Source organism: Malaclemys terrapin, chromosome 2 (assembly GCF_027887155.1).
Source record: "Malaclemys terrapin pileata isolate rMalTer1 chromosome 2, rMalTer1.hap1, whole genome shotgun sequence".
Classification (NCBI taxonomy): domain Eukaryota; kingdom Metazoa; phylum Chordata; order Testudines; family Emydidae; genus Malaclemys; species Malaclemys terrapin.
This window is the reverse complement of record NC_071506.1, coordinates 10168931-10186058: the sequence shown is the minus strand read 5'-3', so window position 1 is coordinate 10186058 and position 17128 is coordinate 10168931. Positions and strand designations below refer to the sequence as shown.

Below are 17128 nucleotides of genomic sequence, written 5' to 3'. Positions count from 1 at the left end.
GTTAGGCAAAAGGGGATGTTTGCCCAGGATGCCCAAACCAAGTGATGTTGCAACATGGTGCACCTCACTCAAATTTTGTTGTGATGGAGGGGTTGCTGGGCCAAATCCAAGTGGTGCTGTGATCCAGTGTGCCAGGTTGCAATGCCTGGAATGGGGGACAGGAGCTGCTGCTGCTGGGTGAGTGTGGGGTGGGCTCACTCTCCAACCCCTTTCTCCCCACCACAGGCCCCTCCAGCTAGCTGGGGCTGAAGTAGTAGGGGGCAGGGCTGGAAGAACGAGATCAAGGGCCACAGATTACTGATTGGTGCCTTTTTGGTGCTAGTACAATATAATAAATTTCAGAGCTGTTGAACATTCACAACTCCAGATAGAGTTTTCCTCAAGTCAAATAGAGCTTTGGGTGTTTAGCATATTGGAAAATGAGACCTTACGTGTCCTAAGTTAGGTACCCAAGAACAGAAGAACCCAAAATTAGAGGCCACTTCTAAAAAAGTTGGGCCTTAACTTTCCTGCCTCAGTTTCCACATCTGTACCATGGGGATAATATTTCCACATATACCTCACAGGAGTGTTATAAAGGATTAAATTAGTTCATGTACGTAAAGTGACTTGACAATGACAAAAGTTATATAAGTGCTAAGTATTATGGGGCCTCCCAATGGAGTTACACCAGGGCTGAATTGAAGCAATCATGTCAACTACTACAAAGCAATCATCCCAGATACTGCAGCATCTTGGTTTACATACTCTGCCTCCATACAGGATTGAGGGAGGTTGTAGGACTCTCCCAGTCACATCAGTCATTTCATCTTTGACCATTATTCCAAATTCACGAACATAAGGATCAGTATTAAAACTTGCACTTCGCATCTAAAAGAGAAAAGAAATGAATATTTCTAGTGGCAAAACAAAGTCCTTTTTACACAAGTGACCCAAATTTTCAAAAGTATTTTCTAATTTTAGTGCCCAGCTTGGTCACCTGGGACCTGAATTTTGGTGATGCCAAGAATTCACAGCTCCCATTATAACTCCACTTGTAGGTATGGTGCTCAGTACTACTTGAAATTTGGTCCTGGGTATCTGAAACAGGGCACCTCAAATTAGATGACTCTTGAAAATTGAGGATGTTATAAATATTTAAGTGTCTTATTAACTGACGACATGAGAAAGTATTTTATAGTTTATTACAAACTGTTTTTATTGCCTGCAATAAGCACTAGATAGTAGTTCTCATTAACTTCAAGAGAAAAGCTTTGTTCCATGCTATACCTCTGTTCCCTCCACAGATAAACACAGCACTCACCAATTTGCTAATCTCTTCTTGACGGTCAGGTGCTGATCTGGCAGTTGCCCGTATCATAGTGGAAGTTTGATTGTCAGTCAGCTTCTTTATACACCTCTGTCCTGCCACTATGTTGCACACCTAAGGTAACCCCATACAAATTAAGTTAAAAATTCAGAAAATATCTGTTATATTTCTATATTTATTCATGCAATGATTCCCTAAGCAGTAAGGCAGCTGTAAGAGAAAACCTAAACACTTTTAGCTTGTGGGTTTTTTCTTTTTCTTTCCAAGAATACAGTATTTTGATTAATTTACTTGCCTCAAGAGGAAGGTATGTATGTTTCTGCTCCTGTCCAACTTGTAAACATGGAAGATGAGGATAGCGTAGAACCAACTTGTGCCTGTCCTTAAAATATTGAGCTACAGTGCATTCAACTGTTTGTCCACTCTCCTGCTGAAGTGGGAATCTATAGGAAACCAAATGTGAAAACCAACCATTTTACCAACAATACTTTCCTAAACTTACTCCTAATGTATTTTAGCACAGTGAAAGACCCCATGAAAGCATGTGTGTATCGCGCGCGCGAGAGAGAAAGAAAGAACAATACTTTATTCTCTGTAATGGAGTGGAGCGAGCCTTCCTACATTTTCACTTTTCAGGAGAGAGGTCTACAGAGAGTTAAACACATATAACAGAAAAAAGAACAGGAGTACTTGTGGCACCTTAGAGACTAACAAATTTATTAGAGCATAAGCTTCCGTGGACTACAGCCCACTTCAGTCCACGAAAGCTTATGCTCTAATAAATTTGTTAGTCTCTAAGGTGCCACAAGTACTCCTGTTCTTTTTGCGGATACAGACTAACACGGCTGCTACTCTGAAACCTATAACAGAAGTTCCCAAATTTCATTGCACTGCGACCCCCTTCTGACAACAAAAATTACTACACGACCCCAGGAGGGGGGACTGAAGCCTGAGCCCGTCAAGTCCCATTGCCCCAGGTTTGGGGGGGACCAAGGCCAAAGCAAGCGCCCCACCGCCATGGGTGGGGAAGGGGTCAAAGCCAAAGTCCAAGGACTTCAGTCCCAGCCAGGGGGCCTGTAACTTGAGTCGCCCTGATCCCCAGCAAGTCTAAGCCAGCCCCAGTGACCCTATTAAAATGGGGTCGGGACCCACTTCGGGGTCCCGACCCACAGTTTGAGAACCGCTGACCTATAATAAAAAGCAGCATATCTTAGGGAGCGGTCTACACCTACAATCTTCATCCCCCTTTTCTTGAAACAAAAACAGAGCGCATTGCTTTTATTGCCTGGATCCCTTAAGATCTAATGCAAACATCCAGAAAATGGCCATCTGAATGCCCTGACTGACAATCACTGTAATGGTGTATATCTCCATTCCCATGCCATGGGACATAACGGATCTACAATAAGATGTAGTACTGGAGGCATTAATGGCAAGTCAGTCAGAATCAACAGCTCTTCATAAACCAATATACTGTTATACCACTGTTGTCTTCTACGTATTTAGTTTAAGTCTCTCACATCTGTGAAATGTTTCACATGTAACCTGCCCAACACCAAGAAATTGAACTACATCTCCTAAGAACAGTTTAAGTGAGGGTCTGTCAGAAGTAAAATATTATAGGCATTTTAGTGTTGAGATAAAAACGTACCAAATGCACCTTAATTCTACTTCACTAATTTAAGATATTAATATAAATTAGTGGAATCCTGACAAAGCTTTAAGACCATGTTGCTTTAAAATGAAAAAAAAAAAAGTGTGTGTATGTGTGTGTGTGTGTGTGTATATATATATATATATATATATATATATATATATATATATATATATATATATATATATATATATATATATATATATATATATATATATATATATATATATAAAACTTTATCACGGTTTATTACCACTGAAAAAATAGGAAGAAGCTCAACCACAGAAGAGTTAACTACCAGTAGCTGTTGATATTGTTCAGGTGTCTTATAGTAAAAAAAAAATTGCAGCCTTATTCTTTGCATTTCTTTTAATACCACATAGCTGCAACATATATGCATATTTTGAAGTTACTCACAAGACTTTCAAATAAAGAATTCCAAAAATAAAAGAGGAGCAAATTGATAAATATCAGTGCCATGAGAAACACCAAAGTTTAGAAGAACAGCTTGCAAAATTTTTGGCTGTTACAGACAATGGAGTGTAATTCTCACTTTTACGTATGTAAATCATCTGTAATTATAGCAGTGTAAATGAAAAGAGAATCGGACCCACATGTTGCAGAGGTAATGTTCAGCCTACATAAAAAAGTATCACTTTCTTACTAGCCAATTATTAAAAAGGTCAATGTCATCAATGGGTTTTCTAGTCCTGCACAAGTGGGGAAATCCAAAAAGGGGGGGAAAGAAAAAATTCAGGTGTGAACAGCTGGTGGAACCAGATTGAAGAGGGTAACTGAGATACCATAAAAGTTAATCTTATTAGTAAAAATATAATTAAAAAATAGAAAAGGGAGAGATTAGTTTGATGTCTATTTTTAGTATAGATTATTCTTCAGTGCTTGAGACATGTGACAACTGAAAGTATCGTTATACTGTGACAGCTTCCTATGCTGGTATACATCAGTAAGGGAGGTTGATAGTTTTCCATGAGAAGACCTGGACTGGATATCCACAAATTTAAAATACTATATGAGCAAAAGAAAAAACAAACATATTTTACGTTTGGTGACTTGCTGGCCGTCTGGTGACATTGCACACTCGGTATTTTCTCTTCATTTGCCCACAGTGTGTTATCTCCACCTTTAGACCTAACAATATGAAAACATGTATTACTACTTCACTTCTTCAAAACCATTTTCAATCATTTAAATCTTTGATTACTTTTGTTCTGCTATTACAGTCTTGTTATTTATAAGTAATTAGAAATTCTTTTATTTTTTTGGACTATTCAAGTACTGTACTATGCATGCTCAATAAACACAAAAGTTAAAATCCTTCTCAAAACTTAAATAAAAAAAAAAAAGGTGGGTAATGCAGCCAGTTGTCCTTTTAAATTTCCTCTCTTCTTTTTACAGGTTTCCCCCACTTACGGATACTAGCATTTGCTAGTAGAGATTGGGGGTGTGTCGTGGCTAACAAAATGTACAAAACCAGTTGCTATAAATGGGTTGACTGTTGCGCTGCAATCCTAGAATTAGCATCCATTCATTTTCTCTAATTTCTCACACACAGAAATAAAATTACTGTAACGGAGCAAAATATATTTTCAGTTCAACTGTTAATGAAACACCATGAAGACCAGATTCTCTAAGGAAAGGAGCTGTAAAATGTCAGCTACCTCAAGGATTTTAATGGCTTGTCAGTGTTCATGGAGATGTTGGAAAAGTGTTAGTTCTCATACAGAAATTATTTAATATGTGCCTCAATCTATATTACATATAATTTCACTCAAGTAATCAACATTTTTCCACATATATATCAATTTATTAACTAGGGTTACCTGATAGCAACTGTGAAAAACTGGGACAGAAGGTGGGAGGTAATAGGCACTTATAAGAAAAAGTCCCCCAAAATGGGACATCTGGTCACCCTATTATTAACCCACTTAACCAGTTACTAAAATACTTAGTGACTACTAAATAACACTGGTTAAAGATTCATAAAAGTTCTGCTTGGTAAGAATCCTGAAGGTTATCCAAAACCAAAAAACCAGAACAAACCTCTGTTTGTCTAGAATTAAAGAAGAAGCATTAGAAAGCCAGGAAATTTAGAGGTAAGAAACGTAAAAGCCCAAACATTTGAATGCAATAAGGGGAGTGTTTTTTAAATAGCAACCTTGCACTAGACCCAGGGTATGCACTCACAATGGTTGACCTGTGCTTTGGCATGCCTTCCAGTGGAAAGCTTGGCCTCCAGCACATCCTCCACACCGGTGGAGAGGCTTTTGCAGATTAGAAGGCAGAAAAAGAGAACACATGATGACCTGTTCAATGAAATAATGAATGCCTCTGGGATAGCTGACACGGAGTTAAGAGCCTGGAGGATTTCACTGTCTGAAAAACTGGACATGGAGAGCAGGAGAGCGTGACACAGGATGAGACACGTCAGACTGTGATGGACCAGACACGTTGAAGTATCTGGTTGAGCTTCAAAAAACAACCAAACAAAAAACCAAAAAACCCCCCAACTTGAAGCTAGATTCCCTTTGCAGCCCCTTCAGAACTGCCTGCAAGCATCACCCTGTTCCCAATCCTCCTCCTTCAAGTACTCTAGGAGGCGGGGGATAGGAGGAGGAGTTCAGTATCCCTTCCACTCAATACTGGTTGTGAGTTCAATCCTTGAGGGGGCCATTTAGGGATTTGGGGCAAAAATCTGTTTGAAGATTGGTCCTGCTTCCAACCCTGATATTCTATGATTCTATGAACACTGGAGAGGGTACTAAGAACAAAAGGCAGCCATTTGAAGACCTCTGATGGGCAAGACTTCTGTGCTTTCACAGACAAGATGACCTAGTTTCTCCCAATTTTATCACACCATTTGCCAGAGGTTAAATTATTTTCCTGTTCTTTATGTTTGTGTAATAAAAGTCAATGTTTTGATAATGAAATGCTCTTTATTCCAATCATGGGGGTTTGATGGGCAGGAGGATACAAGGAAACTGATGCAATGGAGGGGATGGTACGCGGAGGCACAATGCAGATAAGCGGTGCACGTTAATGTAGCTCATTACTGAAGTCTCCCGGAGACACAGAGCTCCTTTGTGGGCTCCTCTTATTGCCCTGGTATCTGGCTGCTCAAAACTAACTGCCAACCTATCTACTTCCACGCTGCACCCCTGTGGAAACTTCTCTCCCTTGCCTCACAGATATTATGGAGCACACAGCAGGCAGTGATAACAATGGAGATGTACTCCACTAACACAATGAGCGTGGTGTGGACACGCCCAACCGACTTAATGACTGCGGCGGCTAGATGTCGACTTACATTAAGTCGACTTAACTTTGTAGTGTGGACATGCCCTAAAGAGCATTTGTGATCTTCGAACAGTGTTCCTTTTGTGTTGCAACACTCATTCCCTGGGGTAATTTTGAAATAACACATGATCAAATGATTGGGTGGAAGTCAGGTGGGAGAAACTGGGGGAATTTCAGAGGACTGTGAATAACAATAGGAGCAAGTGTTCTTAACAACAGATTTAATTCTTTTAGAAACGGGTTAAGAACATAGGGCCAAATTCATCTCTGGAATAAACTTCCAATGAAACCGAACACACACACAGGATTTGTCCATACTAGTAAAAACAATGAGGTTCAGCTGGGATCAGCTAAAACAGGCTGTGTAACCCTTATCTAAACTAGACCATTTTAACTAGTTTAGATGAACCTAAAGGTTTGTTTATACCAGCCAAACCAGCTTGAAGGCAATGAGGCGCTGTTTACACACAAACTTGCATTGCATTAAACTGGTTTAGTCCAATCAGTTTAGTTGAACTGGTGTAAACCCCTGTGTTGATACTCATTTCAATGTAGCTTTAATCTGTTCCTAATTAACTTTTGCTAAACCAAATAAGCCTGGTTTAAACCAAAAGAAGAGTGCCCATAAAGCCTTTTGCACTGGTTTAAGTAAATCAGTTTAAAACCACACATTTTAGCTAAATTCATGCAACTCTGTCTGTAGACAAGCTCTCATTGACTTCACTAAAATTATATTAAAAATAAATCTGGACGCACACTCCTACAGCAGGAGGAAAAACAGGATGGTTGAGGACTGAAGTACAGACCTGACTGCTGCAATTCTTAAAGTCTTGTTACATATTTTAGGCTATGGCTACACTATAGCTTAAGTTGAAATAAGTTATGTTGCTCAGGGGTGTGAATTAGCTACACCCCCCCAAGGGACATAACTTATGCTAATTTAAGCGTTGGTGTGGACAGTGCTGTCGGCTTCCCCTGCTGATATAGCTACCGCCGCTCGTAGGGGCTGGAGTAATTAAGCCGACGGGAGAACTCTTCCCCACCCTCTCCCAGCAGCATCCCGCCTTGCCTGCCTGCCGCAGTATTCCTTGTGCCAAGAAGAGCAGGATTCCATGTTAATGTTTTGATTCTGTGATTCCCTCCGAATTCTCCCACACCCTCCTCTCCCCAGAGACCAAAGATTTACCCCCTCTCCTGTAGTCCAGGCAGGAGTGCTTTTGCTGCCAGGAGCCAGCATGCTCAGCTGGGTAGTAGCTCTCCACACTAAGGAATTTCAAAAAAACTTTCTGGGGCTTTGAAAGGAGAGAGGTGAATGCCTATGTAGCTGAATGCATGGCAGTGGAGTTCAAAACAGTGAGCAGAGCAGTTACAGTGGGCACTGTGGGATACCTCCTGGAGACCAGTTACGGCAACGTAACGAACGCAGTGTCCACACTGACACTTCGTTGATCTAACTGTGCCGCAAAAAGCTCTACGTTTCCCGTTGAGGTGGTTTTATTTGGTCAGCAAAGCAGGAGAGTTTAGTCAGCGGGAGGAGCATTGTAGTGTGTACGCCTCCACTGTTTTGTTGGCAAAAGCTGCCTTTTGCCAACAAAACTGTGTAATGTAGACAAGGCCCGAGTTATAAGATGTTTCTGCTTAGAATAAGACACTTTTGTTATCTAATCTCTGTTCAAAAGCATATATTTAGTATTCTATGTCATTGTCAATTTCTATCCGAAATCAATCTCCTCCTGGCATCCAAACTTACCTTGGCACTTGGAAGTTCACGTCACAAAGAATTAAGAAGTTTTGCTCCAGTTATGTAATTCATACCTTTTATTTCTTTGGTAAACTTTACCCTTTGGGAATCTGTGAGAGGTTTCTGTTGCTCTTCAATACTCTTGAAATCCAAAACTTCACATACAAACTCAATTACTGGCTGTGCCTTATAAAATGCTGTTGCAGACACTGCAGACAAAGAGAAACACACCTGTGCAATTAATTACATTATTGGAGACTTTACAGCTCTGAAGAAGTTCTTGAGAAGTCCAACAAATGGGATTAGCTTGAATCATTTCAAATGAACAGAACAGAACACAAATGGAGAAGTAGCACAGTACATACCATCAATATTAAGCATCATTTTCCAGAGTGAAGGTCTGACTGATTGATGGAACCCAAACCAAACTTCTCTACCACCACCCAGAGGGTTTGAGCAGCCTTCAGATGCAGTAAAAAAAGACCGGCCAACAGGAGTATACCTGCAAACAAGAAAATAAACCCATTAACTACTGAATCAGATCTTATAATTAAAATAAAAATAGGAAAAAACCTATAGTAATAAAGCTGCAACAAATACAAAAATAATTTACATTCCTTTCAATGCTTCAAGTTTATAAGTGTGTGTGTGTGTGTGTATATATATATATATATATATACACACACACACACAAATATACTTTGTATACACACACATTATATATATATATGAATATATAAATATACAAATATAAAAAACACAAACTATTTACACTGTCAGGTGACCAAGTCTATGTATCTTTTAACTTTCAATGAATCATTTAAAGAGATTTGCTATTCTTCACATTTTATATGTTATACTGATAACTGTTGACCTGCCTGAAAACACAAGCAAAAGGACTTAAACATAGTTCAGTATGCCAGTGCAGCCACAATTCAGTAAGGGGAAAAAACTAAACAATTTGTATTTAAATCTTGCAGTATAACAATTAACCCCAGTTAACATTTTCTAAATAATTATTATTTTTATAGTATAAATGCATGGCCACCACAAAAGAGAAACGATGGATTTATCAGTTTGTTTCCTTTCTAAAATAAATATGTATTTTTAATTTAAAGCCAGTTTTCAAACAAACAGAAAAGTATATTAGTTACTATTAATCTATTTCAAACTTACTTATGTTATTATTTTCAATATCTGTATATGAAAAACAAGAATATCACCAGCATATGTTGTAATGGGTTAAATGTTGAAGTCCTTGCTCTAGAAAAGCTTCCAATGAAATCAATGGAAGCTTTGTCTGAGTGAGGTCCATCTGAGATATTTTTAAAGTGTCTAAGTGCAACACAAAATCAGAGTCTAACAAAAATCAGGTTAATCTTCTCCATTATCCTATGAAAAGGGGTTTGAATGTAATTATTCAAGGGAGGGGATTTTGTGTGTCGTGACAATAACAAAAGTGAGTTTTTTCCCTTAATGTCAGGATTTGGCAATGATACTTGCACTTTTAACATATAAAGTATCTGTGACATTTTGGGGATCACACAGACCAGTAAGGGAGTCTATCACTGCTTGCCTTGACTGGTGGAACGCCTTCAGGCTGTGCTGTTATGGCTAAGATCCTTGACACCAGTATCAAACTCACAAGCACAATGTCTCACCCTGGTTCTCACCAGCCTACTTACTCCTTGCAGGGTGGTACCAACATCCCTTCCAGTCTTAAGTCTCCCCAAATCTATCCTCCCCAAGTTCTTAAATACCAACACTTGGATTGTTCCCCTCTGGTTCATCACCTCTTCAGGAGTAAAACCTGTCCCCACCCAGTTATCAGTTCACTTTGGCACACACACACTCCCCAAAGGTTGCACAACAGACACCTGCTTCATGTGAAAATAATCAAAAGATTTATTTAACAGAAAAACCAGACACAAAGATGAAATAGTAAGGGAGAGCTAATATATACATGTTACACAATAAATAAAGAAAGACGCAACCTCAGGCTTTACTCTTCCGTATTAGATAAAATCCCTTTTCTAATACAAGTTACCTATTGCCTTTGAACAGTTTTCCTGCCTATCCCTAACTATAGCGGGGATTCACCATTTCCTTGGCAGGTTTCTGCCCAGAGGCTGTTGCTCAATTTCTGGATGCCTTTCACTTTCTCCCCTTCAATCACCATAGATATTTAAAGTGAGACAACTGGGAATTTCCCCAATGTGCTTCCATTACCTTTAACAGCCCATCTTTGTCTTTTCTTAGGTAGCAATCCATTGTACAACCCAAGTCTGGCTTTGTGTAAACTCTTGGCTTGGGAGGTGCCTCTACCTGTCTGATTGTTCACTGTCCTGTTGTCCCTCTGCCCCCGGCCCCGCCCTGATGCCACCCTCTTCCCCAAAGTCCTCACCCCAACTCCACCCCTATTCTGACTCCTTCCCCAAATCCCTGCCCCTGCCCCGCCTCTTCCCCTGAGTGCGCCGCATCCCCGCTCCTCCCCCCTCCCTCCCAGATCTTGTTACGCTGCAAAACAGCTGTTTTGTGGCAGCAAGCGCTGGGAGGTAGGCGGAGGAGCGGGGACACGATACGCTCGGGGCGGAGGTGGAGGTGAGGTGGGGAGGGGAGCTTGGCTGCCCCGAAGCACCCATGGAGTTGGCGCCTATGCTGTAAAGTGAAGCTGAAGTTTATGAGCACAGTTCTCTATACACACACAACTACATAATATCATAACCATAGCTTGTATAGAAATCACATAATTATTAAGTTTAGAACATTCAAGCTTTCATAAAAGACCTTACTCAACATGTTTTGATAGCACAATAACACTGTATACAATCAGTTGATACAACTGCTTATTCTCTGGGGTTCAAACCCCCGTCCTCCATTCAGGGTGTCTGGACTCCGATTATCACATGATTTACAGAGATTTAATTAATTCTCAACTTCTCAGAGATATTATTTCCATATTTACAGTTGGGGCAATTGAGGCAGAGAGATTAAATGACTTGGCCAAAGTCATAAGGATAGTCAGTGCCAGAACGTAGGTTATATCTTGGGAATTCCTGATTCCGAATCCTATTTTGAAAAAAATGCATGCCAGGTAAAATAACATTGTCTTAATCACTGTACAGCTTTGCCTTGCTAATATTTATCTGTACATTATAGCGTTCACAATTACATTCATCTTCCACTTCTTTGACAGGGCAGAGGGAGAGGAACACGCGTTCTTAGCATTAAAAGATGGACAGCATCAAATTCCTGTCTGCGTATGTTCATGCTGTTATATTTCAATATCAAAATAGGATCTTCAGGAGGTTTTTAAATCTATATCTGATTGACTGTCAGGAGCCATTAGGGGGATGATAGCTCCATAGCTTTACAGCTCCTTTCCCTCCCTCCTAAAATCCAAACAATCAGCAATTTAACCACTCCCCCCCGCCCCCATCTAATTTTTATCAGATATTATTTTACAACTCTTGTCTTTCACTTAATACCCTTGTGGATGCTGCTCCATCTTCAGACTCTCCACAAAATCCTGAAAAGCAGAAATGGTCAGACAACTCTCTTTCAGCCTGACCAGGGACAGGCTGCCCCTCAGACTAGACAAAATTACGGACTGGCTAACATACATCGCAAGTCAACAGATATTCTTGAGAAAAATATCTGAAAATAATTGAGATAAAAAATATGAGTAGTATATTTCAAGCTATTTACAAGGCTTGGCACCTAAACTAGAGGAAGCTGAGAACAGAATCGCCTCACTAGAAGACACATTGATTACTATGAATATAACTGCAGACCAACTGGAAAGAACTATTAAAGCACTTCAGGAGAAGGTTAATGATCTCGAGAGAAGATCAAGGAGAAACAATGTGAGAGATACAACAGAGAGTCCTGTGGCACCTTTAAGACTAACAGATGTATTGGAGCATAAGCTTTCGTGGGTGAATACCCACTTCGTCAGACACCTGTAATGGAAATTTCCAGAGGCAGGTATAAATATGCAGGCAAGAATCAGTCTGGAGATAACGAGGTTAGTTCAATCAGGGAGGGTGAGGTCCTCTGCTAGCAGAGGAGGTGTGAACACCAAGGGAGGAGAGACTGCTTCTGTAGTTGGCTAGCCATTCACAGTCTTTGTTTAATCCTGATCTGATGGTGTCAAATTTGCAAATGAACTGGAGCTCAGCAGTTTCTCTTTGGAGTCTGGTCCTGAAGTTTTTTTGCTGTAAGATGGCAGGGAGGTTGAAGTGTTCTCCTACAGGTTTTTGTATATTGCCATTCCTGATATCTGACTTGTGTCCATTTATCCTTTTATGTAGTGACTGTCCAGTTTGGCCAATGTACATAGCAGAGGGCCATTGATGGCACATGATGGCATATAGAACATTGGTGGACGTGCAGGTGAATGAGCCGGTGATGTTGTAGCTGATCTGGTTAGGTCCTGTGATGGTGTTGCTGGTGTAGATATGTGGGCAGAGTTGGCATCGAGGTTTGTTGCATGGGTTGGTTCCTGAGTTAGAGTTGTTATGGTGCGGTGTGTGGTTGCGGGTGAGAATATGCTTAAGGTTGGCGGGTTGTCTGTGTTGCCACAGGAGACTCTGTTGCTTTTTACAGATCCAGATAACACAGCTACCCCTCTGATAATGTGAGAGATGTGGGTCTCCCAGATATGGGCTGGAAAAAGCCAGGACTGTTGAATTTTATCCACCATGTTGACAGCACTTTTACCTCTGCCCCCTGAACAGAACTTAGATATTGACAGAGTCCATTACTCCCTTACAGCAAACCCTCTGGTCATAACTTTAAGATTTTAAAAATACAATATTAAGGAACTCATTCTTAGAAAAGCCCCTGAATTTAAAAATCTAACACAGAAACAACACAGCCTGATGATTTTCCTGGATTATACCAAGACATTGTAGAAAAGAGGGCTAAAATCAATAGGTCAAGAGCCCTAGCCAAAGGACAACTTCATTTCCTTCTCTAATATTTTCAAAATTAAAAAGGAAGGCAAGATGCTTCATTTTATGACAGTAGAAGAAGCTGAAAGATATCCAAGCGCACTACAGCAAAAGACTTTTCTAGAAGATACAGACAGGACGCATTAAAACAACTTTATCAGATTAGTCACTGCAAAGTGGGAAGTCACTTCTCAGACTAACAACAAACAGCAAATCCACCACTTCCTCTCCTCCCTTCCCTTTAGTTTTATTTCCTTGGACTTCTACAGTTTCACCAGCAGTGGGAGCAAACTGGGGAGCAGGCTCTCATCTCTGCCTGAATTTTGACTCTCCTGACCCTCCATCCAAACCCAGGAAGCTGCTATGGGCTCTGGCTGCTACAGTTGACAAGCACATGGACAACCTGCTTTGGATCATCTACCCCTCCCCACCCCATGATTCCAGTGCACAGGAAGCATATCCACCTTTGAAATCCTAACTCCAAGAAAACTGCTTCACTGGACCTGGGGATTCCTTATACCTGTGGATCAGCAAGGCTCAACAGAGCAGTGTGATCTTGTTTTCTATCTCTGCCTTGGTACCTTTTCTGACCCCTTCCCTCCTTTTTTATTTTAAATCCTCCCCTTCCCCCCAATGATTTTACAGTAACTCCTCACTTAGAGTCATCCCGGTTAACGTTGTTTCCTTGTTACGTTGCTGATCAATTAGGGAACATGCTCGTTTAAAAATGCGCAATGCTCCCTTCTAACGTCGTTTGGAGACGCCTGCTTTGTCCACTGCTTGCAGAAGAGCAGCCCATTGCAGCTAGCTGGTGGGGGCTTGGAACCAGGGTGGACCGGCAGGCCACATCAGCTCCCTGCTCCCCTAAGTTCCCCGTGCAGCAGCTGCCCAGCAGGCTATCAATTGCAGCTGTTCCTCCCCTCACTGCCATGTGCTGCTCCTGCCCTCTGCCTTGGAGCTGCTCCCCGAGACTCCTGCTTGCTGTGTGTGTGTGTGGGGGGGGTGGATGGGGGAGGAGGGGAGGAAGAGAGGGGCTGTCAGGGTGTCCCCTTTCCCCTTGCACCCCGCTTACCCCATCTTCCACAGAGCAGGGGGGACACACGACAGGGCTCGGGACTGAGGGAGCTTGCTGGCAGCAGCTGCGATCTCAGCAAGCTGATCTAATTAACAAGGCAGTGTACTTAAAGAGGAAATGCGCATCTCTCTCTCTCTCTCACACACACACACACACACACACACACACACACACACGGTGTATGTCTCTGTCTGCGATGCTGTCCCCACTCCCTCCATTCCTGCTGCCTTGTACAGAGTTAATCCTTGAGGGCTCAGCCAATTGCTAGTTCATCATTTAGCAGTAAGGCATTCCCTGGGAAATATCCCACCCTCTGACTCCTCCACCTCAACCAAGCATCACAATCAGCATCACTGTGTACCAGTATTAAATTGTTTGTTTAAAACTTATACTCTGTGGATGGATGGATGGATGGGATGGATAGTCTTTTGTCTGGCGAAAAAAAATTCCCTGGAACCTAACCCCCTCATTTACATTAATTCTTATGGGGAAATTGGATTTGCTTAACATCGTTTAGCTTAAAGTCACATATTTCAGGAACATAACTACAACCTTAAGTGAGGAGTTACTGTACTTTGTTTCATCCCCATCTCATTTCCTAGATTCTGGGTTTATAGTAAAACTGGAAATATTCAATCCATTTGTACACTTACAAGAGATACCAGATCTAAACAATGTAATGAAGATTTCAGTTTAATGATGAATCGTTTAATTTCCCCAACTGTCAAGAAATCTGATCTCCTAAAATCCTATCCAAGAATAATAATTTTGCTGGTAATGATTCACCTAAATACTGAGAAAGTGTTAGTATGAAAATGTCAGTTGTTTTTTCAGTAATATTAGTTTGTTCTTCTGTTTAGTTTTGTGTGTGTGTGTGTGTGTGTGTGTGTGTGTGTGTGTGTGTTAAATGAGTTGTAATAAATATTGTGTTGATTTATATTGCTGATATAACTATTGAGCAATGACATTCCCACTATATTCCAATGTGGACAAGGCTGTAGGGGACAAAATTTAGGCAGAACTGTTTTGCTACTGAACCCTTATCTGCAGATGATCCAGTTATGTTAGAGTAAGGTTATTTAAACAATTTGCATAACTTTCTTATATATTTACTATAGTCTTGTTCTTAAGTTTAGATGCTAGCCTTCTCCTCTGCCCCCCACTTTGGATGATGGTGTGAACAGTGCAGAAACCAGGACCTTCCTTGAGATGAGAATATTTATTCTTTATAAAACTAAAGGGAATCCTGTTAAACCCCAGTTAGGTGTTTTGGGGAGGCTGGGGAAGTGAATGAAGAGGTCACCCCCTTGCAAACCTCCTGGACTTAGGTCCAATTTCTGTTTGAATAAGAATTATGTATTTTTAAGTGATCCTTGGTCAATTTTGATCACTTCATTTCTTTTTCTGTTTGTTTCCCATATTATACCTCTCTTTTTACCTTTCCTGGTCTTCAGTTTACCCTTTCTCCTCCCCCTCATGTCCCCGAGGTGGTGAGAGGGAACTCAAGATATACCTTTCCTAGATCTGAAACTAACAACGGCCCAAGCAATGACACTATTCAGGTGCCTGATAAAAAAATATTTGAGCTACGCATGCCTTATGGCTAATATTATAAATTTTGTTTCTTGGAACATCAAAGGGGTAAATCACCCGATAAAAAGAAAAAGAATGATCATTCATCTAACACACTGAAAGCAGTTATCTTCTCACAGCGAACACACCTTAATGGCTTGGATGCAGAGAAATTTAGGAGGCACTGGTTGGTGGAGGGATGTTTAACAATTTCTTCTCTGGAGCCCAAAAAACTCAATTTACAAATTCTAGATGTAAGTAAATATGAGGAAGGTAGCCTTCACCAGCAAAAATCTAAGATTTCTAACTCTCTATATATCCTAATTAATACATATGGACCTAATAAAGATGATCCAAGGTTTCTGATTTTTTTTTCAAAATTAATTAATAAGAACATAAGAATGGCCATACTGGGTCAGACCAAAGGTCCATCTAGCCCAATGTCCTGTCTGCCAGGTGCCCCAGAGGAAATGAACAGAACAAGTAATCATCAAATTGCTCATTCCAGCTTCTGGCAAACATCACTGCCTATCCTGGCCAATAGCCATTGATGGACCTATCTTCCATGAACTTAGCTAGTTCTCTTTTTAACCCCTTACAGTCTTGGCCTTCACAACATCCTCTGGCAGAGTTCCACAGACTGACACTGTGCTGTGTGAAAAAACAAAACAAAACACTTCCTTTTGTTTGTTTTAAACCTGTTGCCTATTAATTTCATTTGGGGACCCCTAGTTCTTGTGTTATGAATTGGAGTAAATAACACTTCCTTATTTACTTTCTCCATACCAGTCATGATGTTATAGACCTCAGTCATATCCCCACTTCATTGTCTCTTTTCCAAACTGAAAAGTCCCAGTCTTATTAATCTTTCCTCATACGGAAGCTGTTCCATATCCCTAATCATTTTTGTTGCCCTTTTCTGAAGCTTTTCCAATTTCAATATATATTTTTTATATCCCAAAACAATCAATCATAATTGCAGGAGATTTTAATGAGGCACTGGACCTCTATTCGATAATTCAGGCTGGCCCAAGCATACACAATCACATGCTAGAAACTTATAAAAGACTCTGTGGGAGAATTGGGATTAAAAGATGTATGGCACTTGCACAGCTCTACAGTGAAGAAGGAATTTACTTTTTTCTTCTCTCCACATATTTATGCACAGATTTCTTCACGATTTCTACCAATCTGGTGGAGTCAGTACTTAATAATTAAATCAAGTCTATCATGATCTTTGACCACACACACCAGTGATACGACAATTTTCTCCTCTCGAGACAAACTGGACTTACAAAAAAGATGAAGACTCTTTTGAAAGATACAATTTTTCAGAACCATGTCAAAAAAGAAATTTGATTTTTCTTCCATAGAAATGACACTAGAGATACCGCATTCCACCCTATGTGATACAGTAAAAGCTATTATTAAGGGCATGATCATTTTCTACCCAATCACATAGAAAGAGAGGTAGCCAGGCTGAGCTCCTGAAATTAACTGAACTTAA

The 17128-nt window shown here is 40.5% G+C and overlaps 1 protein-coding gene across 2 annotated transcripts in view; it reads right to left on the bottom strand.

The window, feature by feature from the left end:
* Nucleotides 1-17128, bottom strand: part of AGO2 (argonaute RISC catalytic component 2) — a 141244-nt gene that overhangs the window by 45754 nt on the left and 78362 nt on the right. For both annotated transcript variants that reach the window (XM_054018346.1, XM_054018347.1), the window contains exons 5-10: nt 8385-8521; nt 8094-8228; nt 4025-4112; nt 1605-1752; nt 1304-1423; nt 748-870 (exon numbers count right to left, since the gene is read on the bottom strand). In XM_054018346.1, the coding sequence (XP_053874321.1) occupies nt 748-870; nt 1304-1423; nt 1605-1752; nt 4025-4112; nt 8094-8228; nt 8385-8521 (751 nt within the window). The remainder of the gene's footprint in view (nt 1-747; nt 871-1303; nt 1424-1604; nt 1753-4024; nt 4113-8093; nt 8229-8384; nt 8522-17128) is intronic.